General features: G+C 39.1%; 1 protein-coding gene across 1 annotated transcript in view; it reads left to right on the top strand.

Annotated features, from left to right (window-relative positions):
* The window catches only part of ALS2 (alsin Rho guanine nucleotide exchange factor ALS2), a 58362-nt gene that overhangs the window by 10448 nt on the left and 34734 nt on the right, over nucleotides 1-13180 (top strand). The window contains exons 3-11 of the mRNA XM_014594185.3: nucleotides 1399-1553; nucleotides 3486-4396; nucleotides 5855-6215; nucleotides 7307-7475; nucleotides 7770-7866; nucleotides 8288-8365; nucleotides 9542-9718; nucleotides 10570-10741; nucleotides 11082-11262. Coding sequence (XP_014449671.1) covers nucleotides 1399-1553; nucleotides 3486-4396; nucleotides 5855-6215; nucleotides 7307-7475; nucleotides 7770-7866; nucleotides 8288-8365; nucleotides 9542-9718; nucleotides 10570-10741; nucleotides 11082-11262 — 2301 coding nt within the window. The remainder of the gene's footprint in view (nucleotides 1-1398; nucleotides 1554-3485; nucleotides 4397-5854; nucleotides 6216-7306; nucleotides 7476-7769; nucleotides 7867-8287; nucleotides 8366-9541; nucleotides 9719-10569; nucleotides 10742-11081; nucleotides 11263-13180) is intronic.

Here is a 13180-nt window from a genome sequence, read left to right as displayed (position 1 = left end):
CAAGTGAGTTCCCTTCCCCTTCCAGGTTAGCTATTTCCAGACTTGGTTTTTAGGGTTCGTTGGCATACATTAGTTTTATACTCTCTTCTACGTGGCCATTACTGTTGTTCTGGGGCATTTCACAATCTAATGTATTTAATCTCTCAACTATACAAAAGAGGCAAGGGCTATATTACAGATAGTGGAACATATGACTTAGTCAAGGTGCTATAAAAAGCCTGTTTCTAAATAGAAGTAAACACATGATTACAGGCTAGATGAATACAGATGGCTCTTTTTTTTTTTTTTTAAGGATTGTATTTAAATTGGATTCCTTTTAATAATTTTTTTGTATAGTAATACCTATTTTAAAAATAAACTTGACATTTATGAAAACCTAGATGACCTGAATTTACCATGATTCGTTAAAATAATTCTAAATAAAAGTAAGTGTTGTGTTTTGCCGTTGAACTTAATAAAAGATAAGGCCTCTGAACAGGGAGAAGTTGCTGGCAAAGCAACTACAGCCAGAATTTATTGAAGTGATAAACCACCTGTTGATAACTGTAGCTTCATGTGCAGATGCAAAGAGAATATTTTCTTCTTTTTTAGTTTTGGTCAATGACTCTTTGTTCATGGGTAAATAGTAGATATGAGAAGCTGAAGCTTATCAGTACTAAAAACTTGAAGGATGTGGTGACTGGAAACAATCACTTCACTTTACTAAGTACAGATAACTTTCTTTTGTTTTAATAAATTGGATAGTATCAAGAGAAAACATGTTCCAATATACTTTTTTCTGGTACATTTGAAAAATGTAGTGTCATTTTAGATAACCAATGAAAAAATAATATTTAAAATAATGTATTTTTGCATCATTAATTGAAGTTGAATCCCTTTGCCAAAGTAGCTTGACACAGATCATGAGTTGGGGTTTTTGGGGTTTTTTTTTTTTTAAATCTAACAAATAAGAAACATTCATGTTTTTGAATGAATATATATTAAACTACATAATTGCCTAAATGTGAGAGATGTATCTTCTTTATTAGCAAAAAAAGACAAATTTTAAAGTCTTTATTTAGTTGTGAATTTGCATGTCTGGTCACTGAACAATGAAAAACAGCCTTTCTTTGGGCAATTAACTAGCAAGTACTACAGCAAAGCATGATTTTAAAATTATTTAAGTTAATGTTGTTGGGGGTTTTTGTGTTTAACCATGATTTAAATTACTTGTCTTAAAGCTACTTAAATCAATCTGCTATGGTTTCCTTAGTCACAAACTAGCATTATGATCACTGACCCATTCTTCTATTTCATGTTTATACTTGAAAAGCCAACAGAATAGGTCTGGATTGTATTTAAAAAAAATAAATAAAAAAAAATACCAGCTGCTGCTTTTTTCTCGACTTTCCCTCATAGCTCAGCAGAGGCAGAGGGAGCCAAAGAGAGAGGCATAGTTTATGTTTGGAAGGCTGGTTCTTGCTGTCCAACACCTGAAAGAATTCCAGGCTGGGGTGGGAAGACAGTACTTCAAGCAGCCCTTGGAGTAAACCATGGCTTACTTCTGACAGAAGGTATTTAATATATGGTTTGGACTTGAAGCTGATAATTTAAGTATTTGATGTTGGATTAAAATTATTATAGAATTCTAAAACTAAGTTTGAGGACCTAGTTTGATGTATTACGTTGCAAATAATGTATTTACCATGCAAGCTGATTAAGAGTTAGTACTCTTGGTAAGAATGCTGTTATACCATATTTACTCAAATCCCGAGATGAAGTTTCTTGGGGCTGGAGTTACTCTGGAATGTAGCTGGAGCTGTAACTGATAAACAGTGGGTGGAGGTAGGAGGGCAGAGCAGAGCTGTTGGGGGTGTGGGGAAGGAAGGGGGACTAGTCCTAGTGCTAGGGGTGGGGAGAAGCTGTGGAAGGGGGTCAGAAGCAGTGGGTGGCAGGGGGAGGCAACAGTGGACACATGGATGCTGCAGTGGGGGTAGGCAGCAGGGTGTGCTGGCACCATGGGAGAGCAGAAGTGTGGGGGCAGGCAGCAGGGTTCAGGAGTAGGTGGTGTGGGGTCAGGCACCATAGGGTGAGGTGCCGGGGGGGGTGGATACAGCGTGAGTTCTTGTGGGGGGGCACAGACACCAAGGGAGGCTTGGGGTATAGGTGAGGAGGGGGGCTGAGGGTCAGGCTGTTGTGTGTTGTTGTCTGTCTCCCCCCCCCCCCCCCCCCCCCCCCCCCCCCCCCCCCCCCCGGCTGCTGCTAACCTCACTAGCAGTGTTGGGGGAGGGGGTGAACTTAATACAGACCATCCTCGCTTAGCTCTCTTAGTTGGTTCCTGAAAAACTGAGTGTTAAGTGAAATGAGTGTTAAGTGGAACCAAAAGTATTTGACGACCCAAGATGGCAACTGTGAGCATTATAACGAAACTCGTTGAGTGCTAAGTGAAATCAAGTATCAATTTCAAATGAGTGTTTATAGCGAAATACTGTAGCATTAAGTGAGGGGTTGCCTGTACAGGCCTCCAATAATTGGATTCTATACCTGGAAAATTTATATAAAAGTTAATTACTGGGGACTTGTCCTAAATTTGAAGTCATCTTGGATTCAGGTGAATATGGTAATCTATGCATTTTAGAATGTAATGGGTTAAAACTTCAGATGTTGCTAACTCCTTTTTTCCTTTTTAACAAAAATAAAGGTAGATTGGAGACTCGTTATTTATAATATGGCAGCATAATTTAGACCTTTTCCAGGCACTTTTCTGCTTCATTAAGTCTTCCAGAATGAGTAGATTTAAAAAATATCAAGATAAGATTCCTCCCCCCCCATGTCATATGAACTCAGTCTTTTGTTTTTTAATTTCTGAAAAACAACAAGTAGATAGATTACAATAATACTTTATTTATGATTAGTTGATCTTGAAATTTTTAGAAACTCTTGAGTCTTGCTGTTTCTTTCCTCTGTGTTTGTTATCAATAGGCTATACTTGGCAGAGGTAGTTTGGAAGCTGCAGGTCTCTTTCCCCCCCCCCCTTCCCATTTTCAAAACAAATAGAACTTTGTACTGTTTTTTGAATGTTACTAAATTATAAGTAAACAATACTCTAACTTCAGGAAGGTTGAATAAAGCCATGTGTAATCTACATGACCTACTGTGGCACTACATTGCTGGAAAAAAAAAAATCTTTGAATGATATACATGTAGAAGCAAAGTGTACTGTTCTCTGAATGCAACTCTAATGATACTTTAACTGGCAAAATGAGTGTTGTCACAAGTAAACCTTAGAAAGGGACACCTTTTTTTTTATTTGTGGTGTTGCTTGCTTATTCATTTCAAGGCTACCAGGACTGTGTTACAATGTGAAACAGGTGATCAGGTAGCCTTTCAGTTTTAAAGGAATAAATATTAAAGCAATGCTTTAGTGTGCACTCTTGCTACAATAGTGAAGTTCAAGGTTTGTGATTTTTACTGGTTAATCTCATTGTAACAATACATTTTTCCAGGTGGTGAAGTCTACAGTTTTGGAAAACTTCCCTGGAGGACTAGGGTAGAAGAGAGATGTGCTAACATTCCTATCTTAGAAAATGCTTTGACTGGACAGCATGTTGTTACTATAGCAGCTGGGAGCTTCCATAATGGAGCAGTGACTGAGAGTGGTGCAGTTTACATGTGGGGGAACAATTTGGCTGGGCAGTGTGCAGTGGCTAGCCAGCCTTACATTCCAGAACCACATCCCATCAGTATTTCTGACTCTGAAACCAGTCCTCTGTTATCCATCAGGATTTTGCAGTTGGCATGTGGAGAGGAGCATACTCTGGCACTGTCAATAAGCAGAGAGTTATGGGCATGGGGGAGTGGCTGTCAGCTTGGCCTCATAACTACTACTTTCCCAGTGACCAAGCCACAAAAAGTGGAACATCTGGCAGGACGTGTTGTACTTCAGGTTGCCTGTGGAGCCTACCACAGCCTGGCACTTGTGCAATGTCTCCCTGTGCAAGATATGAAACCAATCCCAGAGAGGTGCAACCATTGCAGCCAACTCCTCATTACCATGACAGACAAAGAAGACCATGTAATCATCTCAGATAGTCACTGCTGTCCATTGGGTGTGGCTTTGGCTGACTCCCACCCAGAAAACCATGTCTCCTGTTCCTCATTGGAAACCCTTGAAGGGAAAAGTGCAACTGGTAGTGAGGGCTGTCAGAAGTCTCTTGAAGACCAGTCACTTATGGCTTCAGAATCGGATGTGGCAAGTGTGTTTTCTCACAACGATGGGCAGGAGGATGGTGGTATTTCCAGTCCTGGAAACATCTTGTTTCCTGACAGAAAAGGAGTGAAAGAGGCCTTGAAGAACGTGTCAGATCACTCATTTAATGAGAGCATGGAGAAAAGCATCAGCATAGAACCTGAACAGGTACCAGCCATTGTTGGGCTACACTCTTTTTTTCTGTATGTGTACTCTGTTTGATATCCTGTAATGTGTTCATGATGGCTGAAGGACTCTCTCTTAGTGTGTAATATAAATTTGAAACTGTAGCAACAATTCTGTAATTGACACAGGATTTTTTTTATCTGTCTTGGATATCAAGTTTATATATGAAAAGGATTGTGGGCTGAGTAGAATGGTCTCCCTGCTCATCCTTTTCTGACATTTTTAAATGGGCAACCTTTGCAGACAGTACTCTAGTCTTATGCTGTGGATTATGCAGAGGCAATGACCCAGTAAACTGATTTCCAACTCATTTAAAATAAAATGTCATATGGATTTATACGTTGAGACTTCATACATGCTATCTGCTGCTTTTAAGATTTCTGTACAGTTAGAATGATTTTTCTTCAACTGAAGGTTTTGGCTAGTTAATTGGAACTTTCATGATCATATTTTATTCTGAGTGCCCTTTCAGTCAGCCATGAGTGGCATGAAATTGAAAGTGTGGGATCCATACTTTTTCCATATTTGCCTTGCCCCTTATGTTTAGGAGATCCTGGCAATGATACAAAAAGTGGTACGTTTATTTTCTATGTTATGGCTGTTACTGTTCTGCTGTAATGGAGTCTAAGAGAGACTTTAAATACTTTTTTAAGGAAAACACTTTCTTCTAGACTAGCTTTGTAACGTTGCTATTTGGTGGGTTGAGGGGACAGAAAAAGGTAAGTCAACAGAACAATGGATTCCAACTTTGTTAAACATTGAATTATGAAATCTGTAGTTGTTTCTGTACATGTGATATTACAGTATAGACCAAGCAGAAAACCATTCCAAAGTGTTAGCTACTCAGCAGTATACAAATCTCTCCATACCTACCCAAGTGTGTCCCACTCCCTAGTAGGGAAATTGCTTTCTGCTAGGAAGAGCTCTGGCATCAATGCGGGGTACTTGGGCGCTGCCCTACCAGTTTCAAAACTACATGATCAATCATGTCATGATTATGAAGGCTGGTCCAGTCCACTACACTTATGTGCAGTAAGGCACCTTGGGGCTATCTACTTACTGCCTCAATGGCACATGCGCACTGGAAGCACTTGACTAGTTTGAACAATTGAAATAGCTGCTTGTTTAAGCGGGCAGCAGGGAACCTGTACTAATGTCCCAATCCTAGTAAAGATCTGTTGGGAGGAAGACGGGGGGGGGGGGGGGGGGGGGTGCAATAAACAGAATAGAGACCATGCAGAACTGCTATTTGATTTCCAGAGGATTGAGGTCATCGTGTGTAGAGTTAAAAAGCAAACTAGTGAGTACCTTTTTGAACAGGTGTTTCAGCACAGTAGAATTTTTCAGAGTATGGAGCTTAATATGAGATCATCCTTTGTATATGTTATCCGTTATGATGATTTCTCTGATTTTTTTTTTTTTTTCTCTTTATAACTTTAGCCTTCTCAAGAAGAAGAATTTGGTGCTTGTCTCCCCAGCCCTCCAGGTGCTAGTACATCTGCACTGAACAGCTTGGTAGCCTCCTGTGCATCAGCAGTTGGTGTGAGAGTAGCTGCTACATATGAAGCTGGGGCTTTGTCTCTCAAGAAAGTAATAAACTTCTATGGTACAACTCCAGGTGAATTAGGATCTCAGTCTGGCAGTGCTTCTTCAGGCCTGGAGGGGCTGAAGGACAGTCGGGAAGAGCAGGTCAGACTGGAATCGATGCAAGGAAAGAAAAGTTCTAGCCTCGTGGATATTCGAGAAGAAGAATCTGAAGGACTCAGTCGAAGACTGTCCTTGCCTGGATTATTATCCCAAGGTAAGAGTGACTTGGAGAAAAGCAGAGATGCTAGGGAGAGTTAATGTAGTAGGCTAGCTATTAAGGTGGTAAGGCCTTGTCTGAAGTAAATGCATAAATGAACATAAATTCAGGCCCCCTCTGGAGAGTAAATAGAAGGACTAGTCAGTCCTTCAGATCTTGTTGAAGGTGAAGGATGTGGGCTCTATTGGCAAGTGTGTGTTTCTTAAAGGAAGTTGAAAGGTAAATGTAATTAGGAAAGTTTTCGTTTCTCTTTGTGCCTTTTTTAAAAACAGGACAGTTCCCAAAGCCACCATGGTACTGCATTAGTGGTGATATTCTTGGTTGGCTATTATGAAATCAAATCATTATATACAGGTTGCACAAAAGATGTTGGTTGGTCTGACCTTTGGTTGCTACTGCCTTGGGTTTGTTTTGAGCCATGGAAAAATGTCCATATACCATTACTTTACTTCTGAGCTGGCAGATCTCCTTCTTGTTTTTAATGTTGTTGATTTGCTCTGAATATGTATTGTTTACATACCCATGGTACCCATAGGACACACAGATAATACAATTATGGGAAATGATCATCCTCGACTGCCAGGGGTTGCCATAGGAAGGCATAGTAAAGTTGATTTTGGTGACATGATGATGTCTGAGCTGATTGAAAATTTCTTTGAATGGGTATAATGGCTACAGGGTACTTTAACTTTATTAGCAGCAAGATCATTATTCACATTAATGTAAATTCATAGCTTGCATTTGCTGCTATCAAAGAGGAAACAATGGGTAGAACAAATTTCAATCTGTCAGTGCACATACTGCTGCTTTTATATCAGCATCAAACCTTTTTTCTTCTCCAGCATCACTAAATCTTAATTAAGACAGCTTTATCAATCAATTCAAATGTTGTCCATATTGCATAACACTTACTGTTCTAATATAAATGATGTATTTGATCTAGAATTAGGATTTAACTGACTTTTTTTTTTTAACTCGAGTTTCTGTGTATGGGAGGTGGGGATGGTAATGGAAGGTTTCTTTTCTTTCTTTAAAAAAAAAAATATATATATATATTTGATTCTGGTTTTCCCCTGGGTTGTTTCTAGTTTCTCCAAGGCTCCTAAGGAAGGTGGGACGAGCAAAAATGAGAACAGTGGCTCTTACCCCAACCTATAGTGGTGAGGCTGATGCACTTCTTCCATCTTTAAGAACTGAGGTGTGGAGCTGGGGGAAAGGAAAGGAAGGACAGTTAGGACATGGTGATATTTTGCCAAGGTAAGATCTTGGTGGCAAGTTTCTGTATCCCATATATCTACAGCAAATCTCCCATTGACTTTGAAATTAGAATTTTGCCCAAGCTCAGTTACCAAGTTTCAGTTTTATATAAACACCTTCAATAATTTTTTTTTACTGATAATTATTCGTGTTTGCTGCTGAAGATCTTTGTGACCACTGATATTGTGGTGTAACTTTAAAACAAAGCAAATGTAATATGCTGGTTATGGCTTCTTGTTGAGAGTACCCTGATTTTTTTTTTTTTTTTTTTTTCCTGTTTTCTTGGATTAACAGGCTTCAGCCACTATGTGTAAAAAGTCTAGATAGTAAAGAAGTGATTCAGCTGTCTGCTGGTGGCCATCATTCTTTGGCACTTACTGCCAAATCCCAGGTACAAGGGTAATGGTTGCTTACTGGTCATTTGAAATGTAGCTGACTTATTTGCTGTTTTCTGGGTTGGAAGGAGAAAGTGTCTAATAGCATGCATGATACTTTAAAAAGAAAAACATGCTCAACTCTTTGTTCATTTTTCTGTGAATATTTGCCCTCACTGTTTTTTCTGTATCCTAGAGAGAATGTAAATACACAGAAAGAGTACAGTTGTGGAAATATTTCTTAACCTGCTTCTCAAAACCTGTCTTCAGTTGCTCCCCAAATAGACCTCTAACTATTTTTTCCTATAGTAATACCATACATATAGGTATGCGTGCATCCACAACATATATATGTTGTCTAGTAACATGGATTTAGTAATCCGAATTCTGTGTGCACTAGCTATTCATTCTTTTTTCTCTTCCCATGGTTTTGCACAGGTGTATTCGTGGGGTAGCAACACTTCTTGCCAGCTAGGTCATTTGAATTCTCCAACCACAGTCCCTCGTCTTGCAAAGGTACTTCTTTCCTATTTCTGGTGTCCATTTGTTTACTCCCAGAAGATCCTCTGTAGTAATGACCCCCCGCACCCCACCCCTCTTTTTTTTTTTTTTTTTTTTTTTTTTTTTTTTTTTTTTTTTTAAGATTGACCTCTGTCCTTCAATTTTAGTAAAATAACCAAAAAAATGTGGTAGTGGGCATCTCCAACATAGCAAACTCTCCTCACAATTTTTAAGCTGACAGTTTACTTTAAATAAGTAATCGGTTACTGGAGGGAAGTGTTAAATTATTAAAAATGAAGAATATATAAAAACAATTAATAAACAATGTAATTAACTTCCCCTCTGTGTATTGTCTATCCAAGAAGGATTCCCTTCTGCTTGTCACTGAGCTTCTTGATGCACAGGGGGATCTGTTTTGGGGTTTATGGTTTTTGGGGGGGGGGGTTTACAAACAGTTGTTTCCAACTTGCTTGGAAACTAATTTTAAGTTTCTTGTAAAAACTGGATTTAGAAACAAATCTGAGTCGGCTATCTCAGACTTTCCCTGCCCAAGTTCAGCTGCCAGCCTTCCACTTCTCCTTTCCCCAGCTTTACAGTTCATGGTCCCTGTATTTCTCAAAAAAATAACCCTAATCAAAGCTGGTTTTTTTGCTTTTGTAAACAGTAGTTATCATGTTGGTCACTCGTATGCGTTTTTTTGAAACCTTAATCAAGCCTTTTAGGAATTGACTCTGTTTTGGTTTGGTATAAATAACCTATTCATCACAATATATGTTCCTCGGTAAGTTTCAGTTCAGTCAGTTTACTCCTGATGTTCGCCAGGGAAGCTCCACAGTGCTCATGCTAATTAAGACTTTACTAAACCGCTGTTATCTCCTAAACTTGTGGAATTCCAAGATAAATGGGTGGGGGTCAATAGTACAACTGTCTTCATGCATGTCTGGATTATTTAAAAAAAAAAAAATAGCAGTTTGGAACAAAGCAGAAGATCAGCCCTTGAAGAGAAAGATTGAAACAGAAATAGTTTTACTTGCTGAGGAGAGAGACATCTGTTGACAGAATATCAGTCCATGCAGTATGCTTACTGGTAGTCAGACCTCCTTCTGGTATGAGCAGACTGTGGGGGAGAGTCAAGAAAGATGACTTTTCTCCTTTGTTTGGTTTATGACACTTTCTTCTTTCAAACTCCAGGTATGCGATGCTGGAGTATGGAGTGTAGCAGCAGGAGCAGATTATTCCCTTTTCTTGGTGGATGGGGAGGACTTCCAGCCTGGATTATATTACAGTGGTCGAGAGGAGATCACGGACAATAATTTGCCTGAAAACAGCTGCACTAGGAGTCCTACTCTGTTGCTAGGTTGCAGTAAGGTGAGCACTGGTTCTTTGATTGGCTGCTGGAACTTCCTAGAGACTCTTTGGTGTCCTTAAGGAGACCTTCTCCTTACTGAAAACAGAATTAAAAGTAGACTTCTAAAATACTGTCTTGTAATGTGTTGTTTTGGAATCTGACCTAGCAATGAGGTAGCTCCAAGGTGGGTTGTCGGTAACTAATCTTGCTTCTGACAAGTGTGAGATGGTAGTGTAGGAGTCATTTTTCAGTCTTCATAACAAGTTGGTGTAGATATTTCATTAAAGATGAGACTATTGCACTACTCTATTAATAAACTTTGTCTTGCAGGCTGATTTGCTCCCTTAATTCATTCTTTCAGAGCATTTATTATTTAAGTGCTTCCTAAATATTGAATTTTAATCTTTCTTAGCCTGATACGTACCACACACACCAGCCAACCTATTCATAAGAGAAAAGAAAGAAATGTTCTGTTGCTGGTTAAATCCATGATTATTCTTCTGTGTGAATTAGGGTTGCAACCTCATTTGAGAGGGTCTTTTAGCCACTGTTGTTACTAGGATACCAAAGGGTGGTTGACAATCAGTGTTTTGTACATATTTCTCATTTCTTCCTTCCATCATTCTTCTGTTGGCCAGTTTTAAAAATGGGTCGACTGCTAGGATGGATGAGTGGGGAGGAAGAAGAACACAGCTGACAGTGTTAAATAACAGGCCATTTCTCTGTTAGGTGTATTCTTGGCCATCAAGTCACTTGATATCAATAAAGAATCTGCTCTGTCAGAGTAGCTTAGTTTATACTATGCTAATCACCAGAGCATGCTAATACTTTGTGCTGTGAATATTAAAGCTGCTTTTTCTTTTCCCCTCAGCTAGGGTACATAAGCAATGTGACCGCAGGGGGGAGCAACTGTTTGGTGTTGGTGGACAAAAACATTATGGGATACATCGCCAGCCTTCATGAATTGGCTTCTACAGAGAGAAGGTTCTATTTCAAACTGAGTGAAATCAAATCTCAAGTCCTCAGACCCCTTCTAGGTTTGGGTAAATAAATTCCTTAAAACAGTTGCTACGTCCTTACTACCCCAAATTGCTGCAATGAAGTTTCTACAAGTCTTTTAAAGATGCAATGCCTCACTAATTTTTGTTAAGTTAGTGAATATAACTGCATTTCAATGTCCTTTTTTTCTGCTTCCAGTGTAAATATTACGATTTGAGCTGAAGTAATTACATGAATGATAAACCTTAGTTAGTCTGATTATTTGTTTACTGGGCAGCGATATTCATTGAAATAGCTGATTAACTCATTTGGGTAGTCAGATGGACTAATACTTATTAATAACCGATCTTTTGTAAGTGCGATCTTTTGTCTGGTCTGTTACAGATAACTTGGGCAATGCAACAACTATCCAGTTGTTGCAGGATATGGCAAGCCGGTTCAGTAAGCTGTGTTACCTAATCGGTCAACATGGAGCTTCTCTGAGTAGCTTTCTTCATGGGATAAAGGAAGCAAGGAACTTGGCTATCCTAAAGCATTCGAGTCTCTTCTTGGATAGTTACACTGAGCAAGTATCCAATTCTTTTTCATGGTTATTCTGCCAAACAGTAGTGCTGTTCGTTGAAAGAGAATAGTTCATGGGGAGACTGGCATAAGGAAACCTCAGTTGCCACGTATCATGCTAATGTTAGGCAAATTACTATCTTGCACTACAACTCAAAATATCATATTTTATTAAAATGTTCTACCCCTCCTCTAAATGATGGTTCAAGCTGTTAGTTTATAGAGTGAATTGGGAACTTCTGACGTGTTGCATTATTTCTAGTGGTTGACTCCATACTAATCCCTGATTGCCTGCTGCACATAGCTGTAGAAAGAAAAAACACTGAAAAAAATCCGTTAAAGAACAATTAATCTTTGACCACAGTGTAATACAGATCATTATACTGCAGTGACTCTTACAGTCTAATCTGAAAAGCTCCTTTTTGGAGTTGATTTGGTTTCAGGCATCTCATACAACTGTATAAGATACCAGGCATGAGCATAATTTTATTACAACAGTGGTGCTCAACTTTCTGGCCCCAGAGGCTGCACGTGTTACAGAATTGGTCTGTGGGCCAGATCCAATGTAGGGTCAGTGTACCAGCCCTGCACAGCTTTCAGAGCTGTGGAAATTGTATTGCCACCATTGCTCCCCTGCCACCAAATTTCCCAATCCCTAGTCAGCCTCACAAGCTGGATGATGCCTTTCCATGGGTTGGAGGTTGAGCACCATTGTATAAAATGTGTACAAATAGTTATTTAATATCTGACAGCTAGAGCCTTTCTGACTTCCAGCATTAAATGTACTTAGCCTACCTTTCTTTTTTATCAGTTATTTATAGTATCCATATATGACTAAAGATGGTTACAGGCAACATAGAAGTGTTAGTTTCTACTAGGAGAATCTCTGCTCTTCTGGTAGAAATTGTGAGTGTACAGGTAGGCTTTCAGTTTCTTCCAGAGGAAACATGCCCCAGCCAGGGGAGTTTTTTTTCTTGTTAGAAGGAACATCCTGGTCTTAATGAAACTTCCAGTCTACTTACCAATTTGTGCAGGGGTCCACCCCTGGAGAGAGACCTACTAAAGAATATGATTTTTTGTACAGGTCAAAGGAGCTATACATTGTTGACATTTGGCTGATTTTTGTACTAAGTACATTTGTTGTTTAATAACAAAAATACTTAACTCCAGATAACCATGCCTAATCAATTTTAGTTTGTTAGTAAAAGACAGTCAGGTTAACTGTATGGAGCACCAATTCATACTGGTTATTCTCACGTGAGATCTGTAGTGAATGTTTACCAGTGCCCATATTTGTATTGCCTCATCCATAGTCAATCTAGTGGAAGTTGCTTTGCATTACTTCAAGCTAGTTTTGACCCCAGGATCCTAAACTCAGCAATCAAATGGTTTGACTTATATTTTATACTGGGAAGAAATTTGCATCCATTTGAATATCAGTAGTCCTCTCTTGAGTATTGCACTTATACTTTAGTGTGCTGCAATTCAGCATTTGTATAACATAAGGGAAAAACATCATGAGATTATAGATTGCAGGTAAGTGTCTAGAAAATGCATCCTCTACTAACACCATAGAATTATGGTGGTATTAGCCTGATTCTCTGCTATTCTTAACTTGTGCACTGTAAAATAACATGAAGTTAGTATGGTTCCAGTCTGAACTTTTTTAAATTGCTTAGTGATTCTTATATTGTTTAGGGGAATGTGAATTCAAACCCGAAATAGTTCATAGGCTTGTTACAAGTGTATTTACTCTAAATTGCAGTATGGGAGACCGTACCATTGTTGCAGTCTGCCTTACCAATTGACCTTAGCCTCTCTTTGGAATCGCCATGTAAAATGTGGTTTGGGTTTGGTTTGTTCACAGACACTCTTCTCCTCCCCTGCCCCTCCCCGTTTTGTCTGTAGGGCTGTCAGTTGTC

The sequence above is a fragment of the Alligator mississippiensis genome, chromosome 4 (assembly GCF_030867095.1).
Source record: "Alligator mississippiensis isolate rAllMis1 chromosome 4, rAllMis1, whole genome shotgun sequence".
NCBI lineage: Eukaryota > Metazoa > Chordata > Crocodylia > Alligatoridae > Alligator > Alligator mississippiensis.
This window is presented reverse-complemented; position numbering and strand designations above follow the sequence as displayed.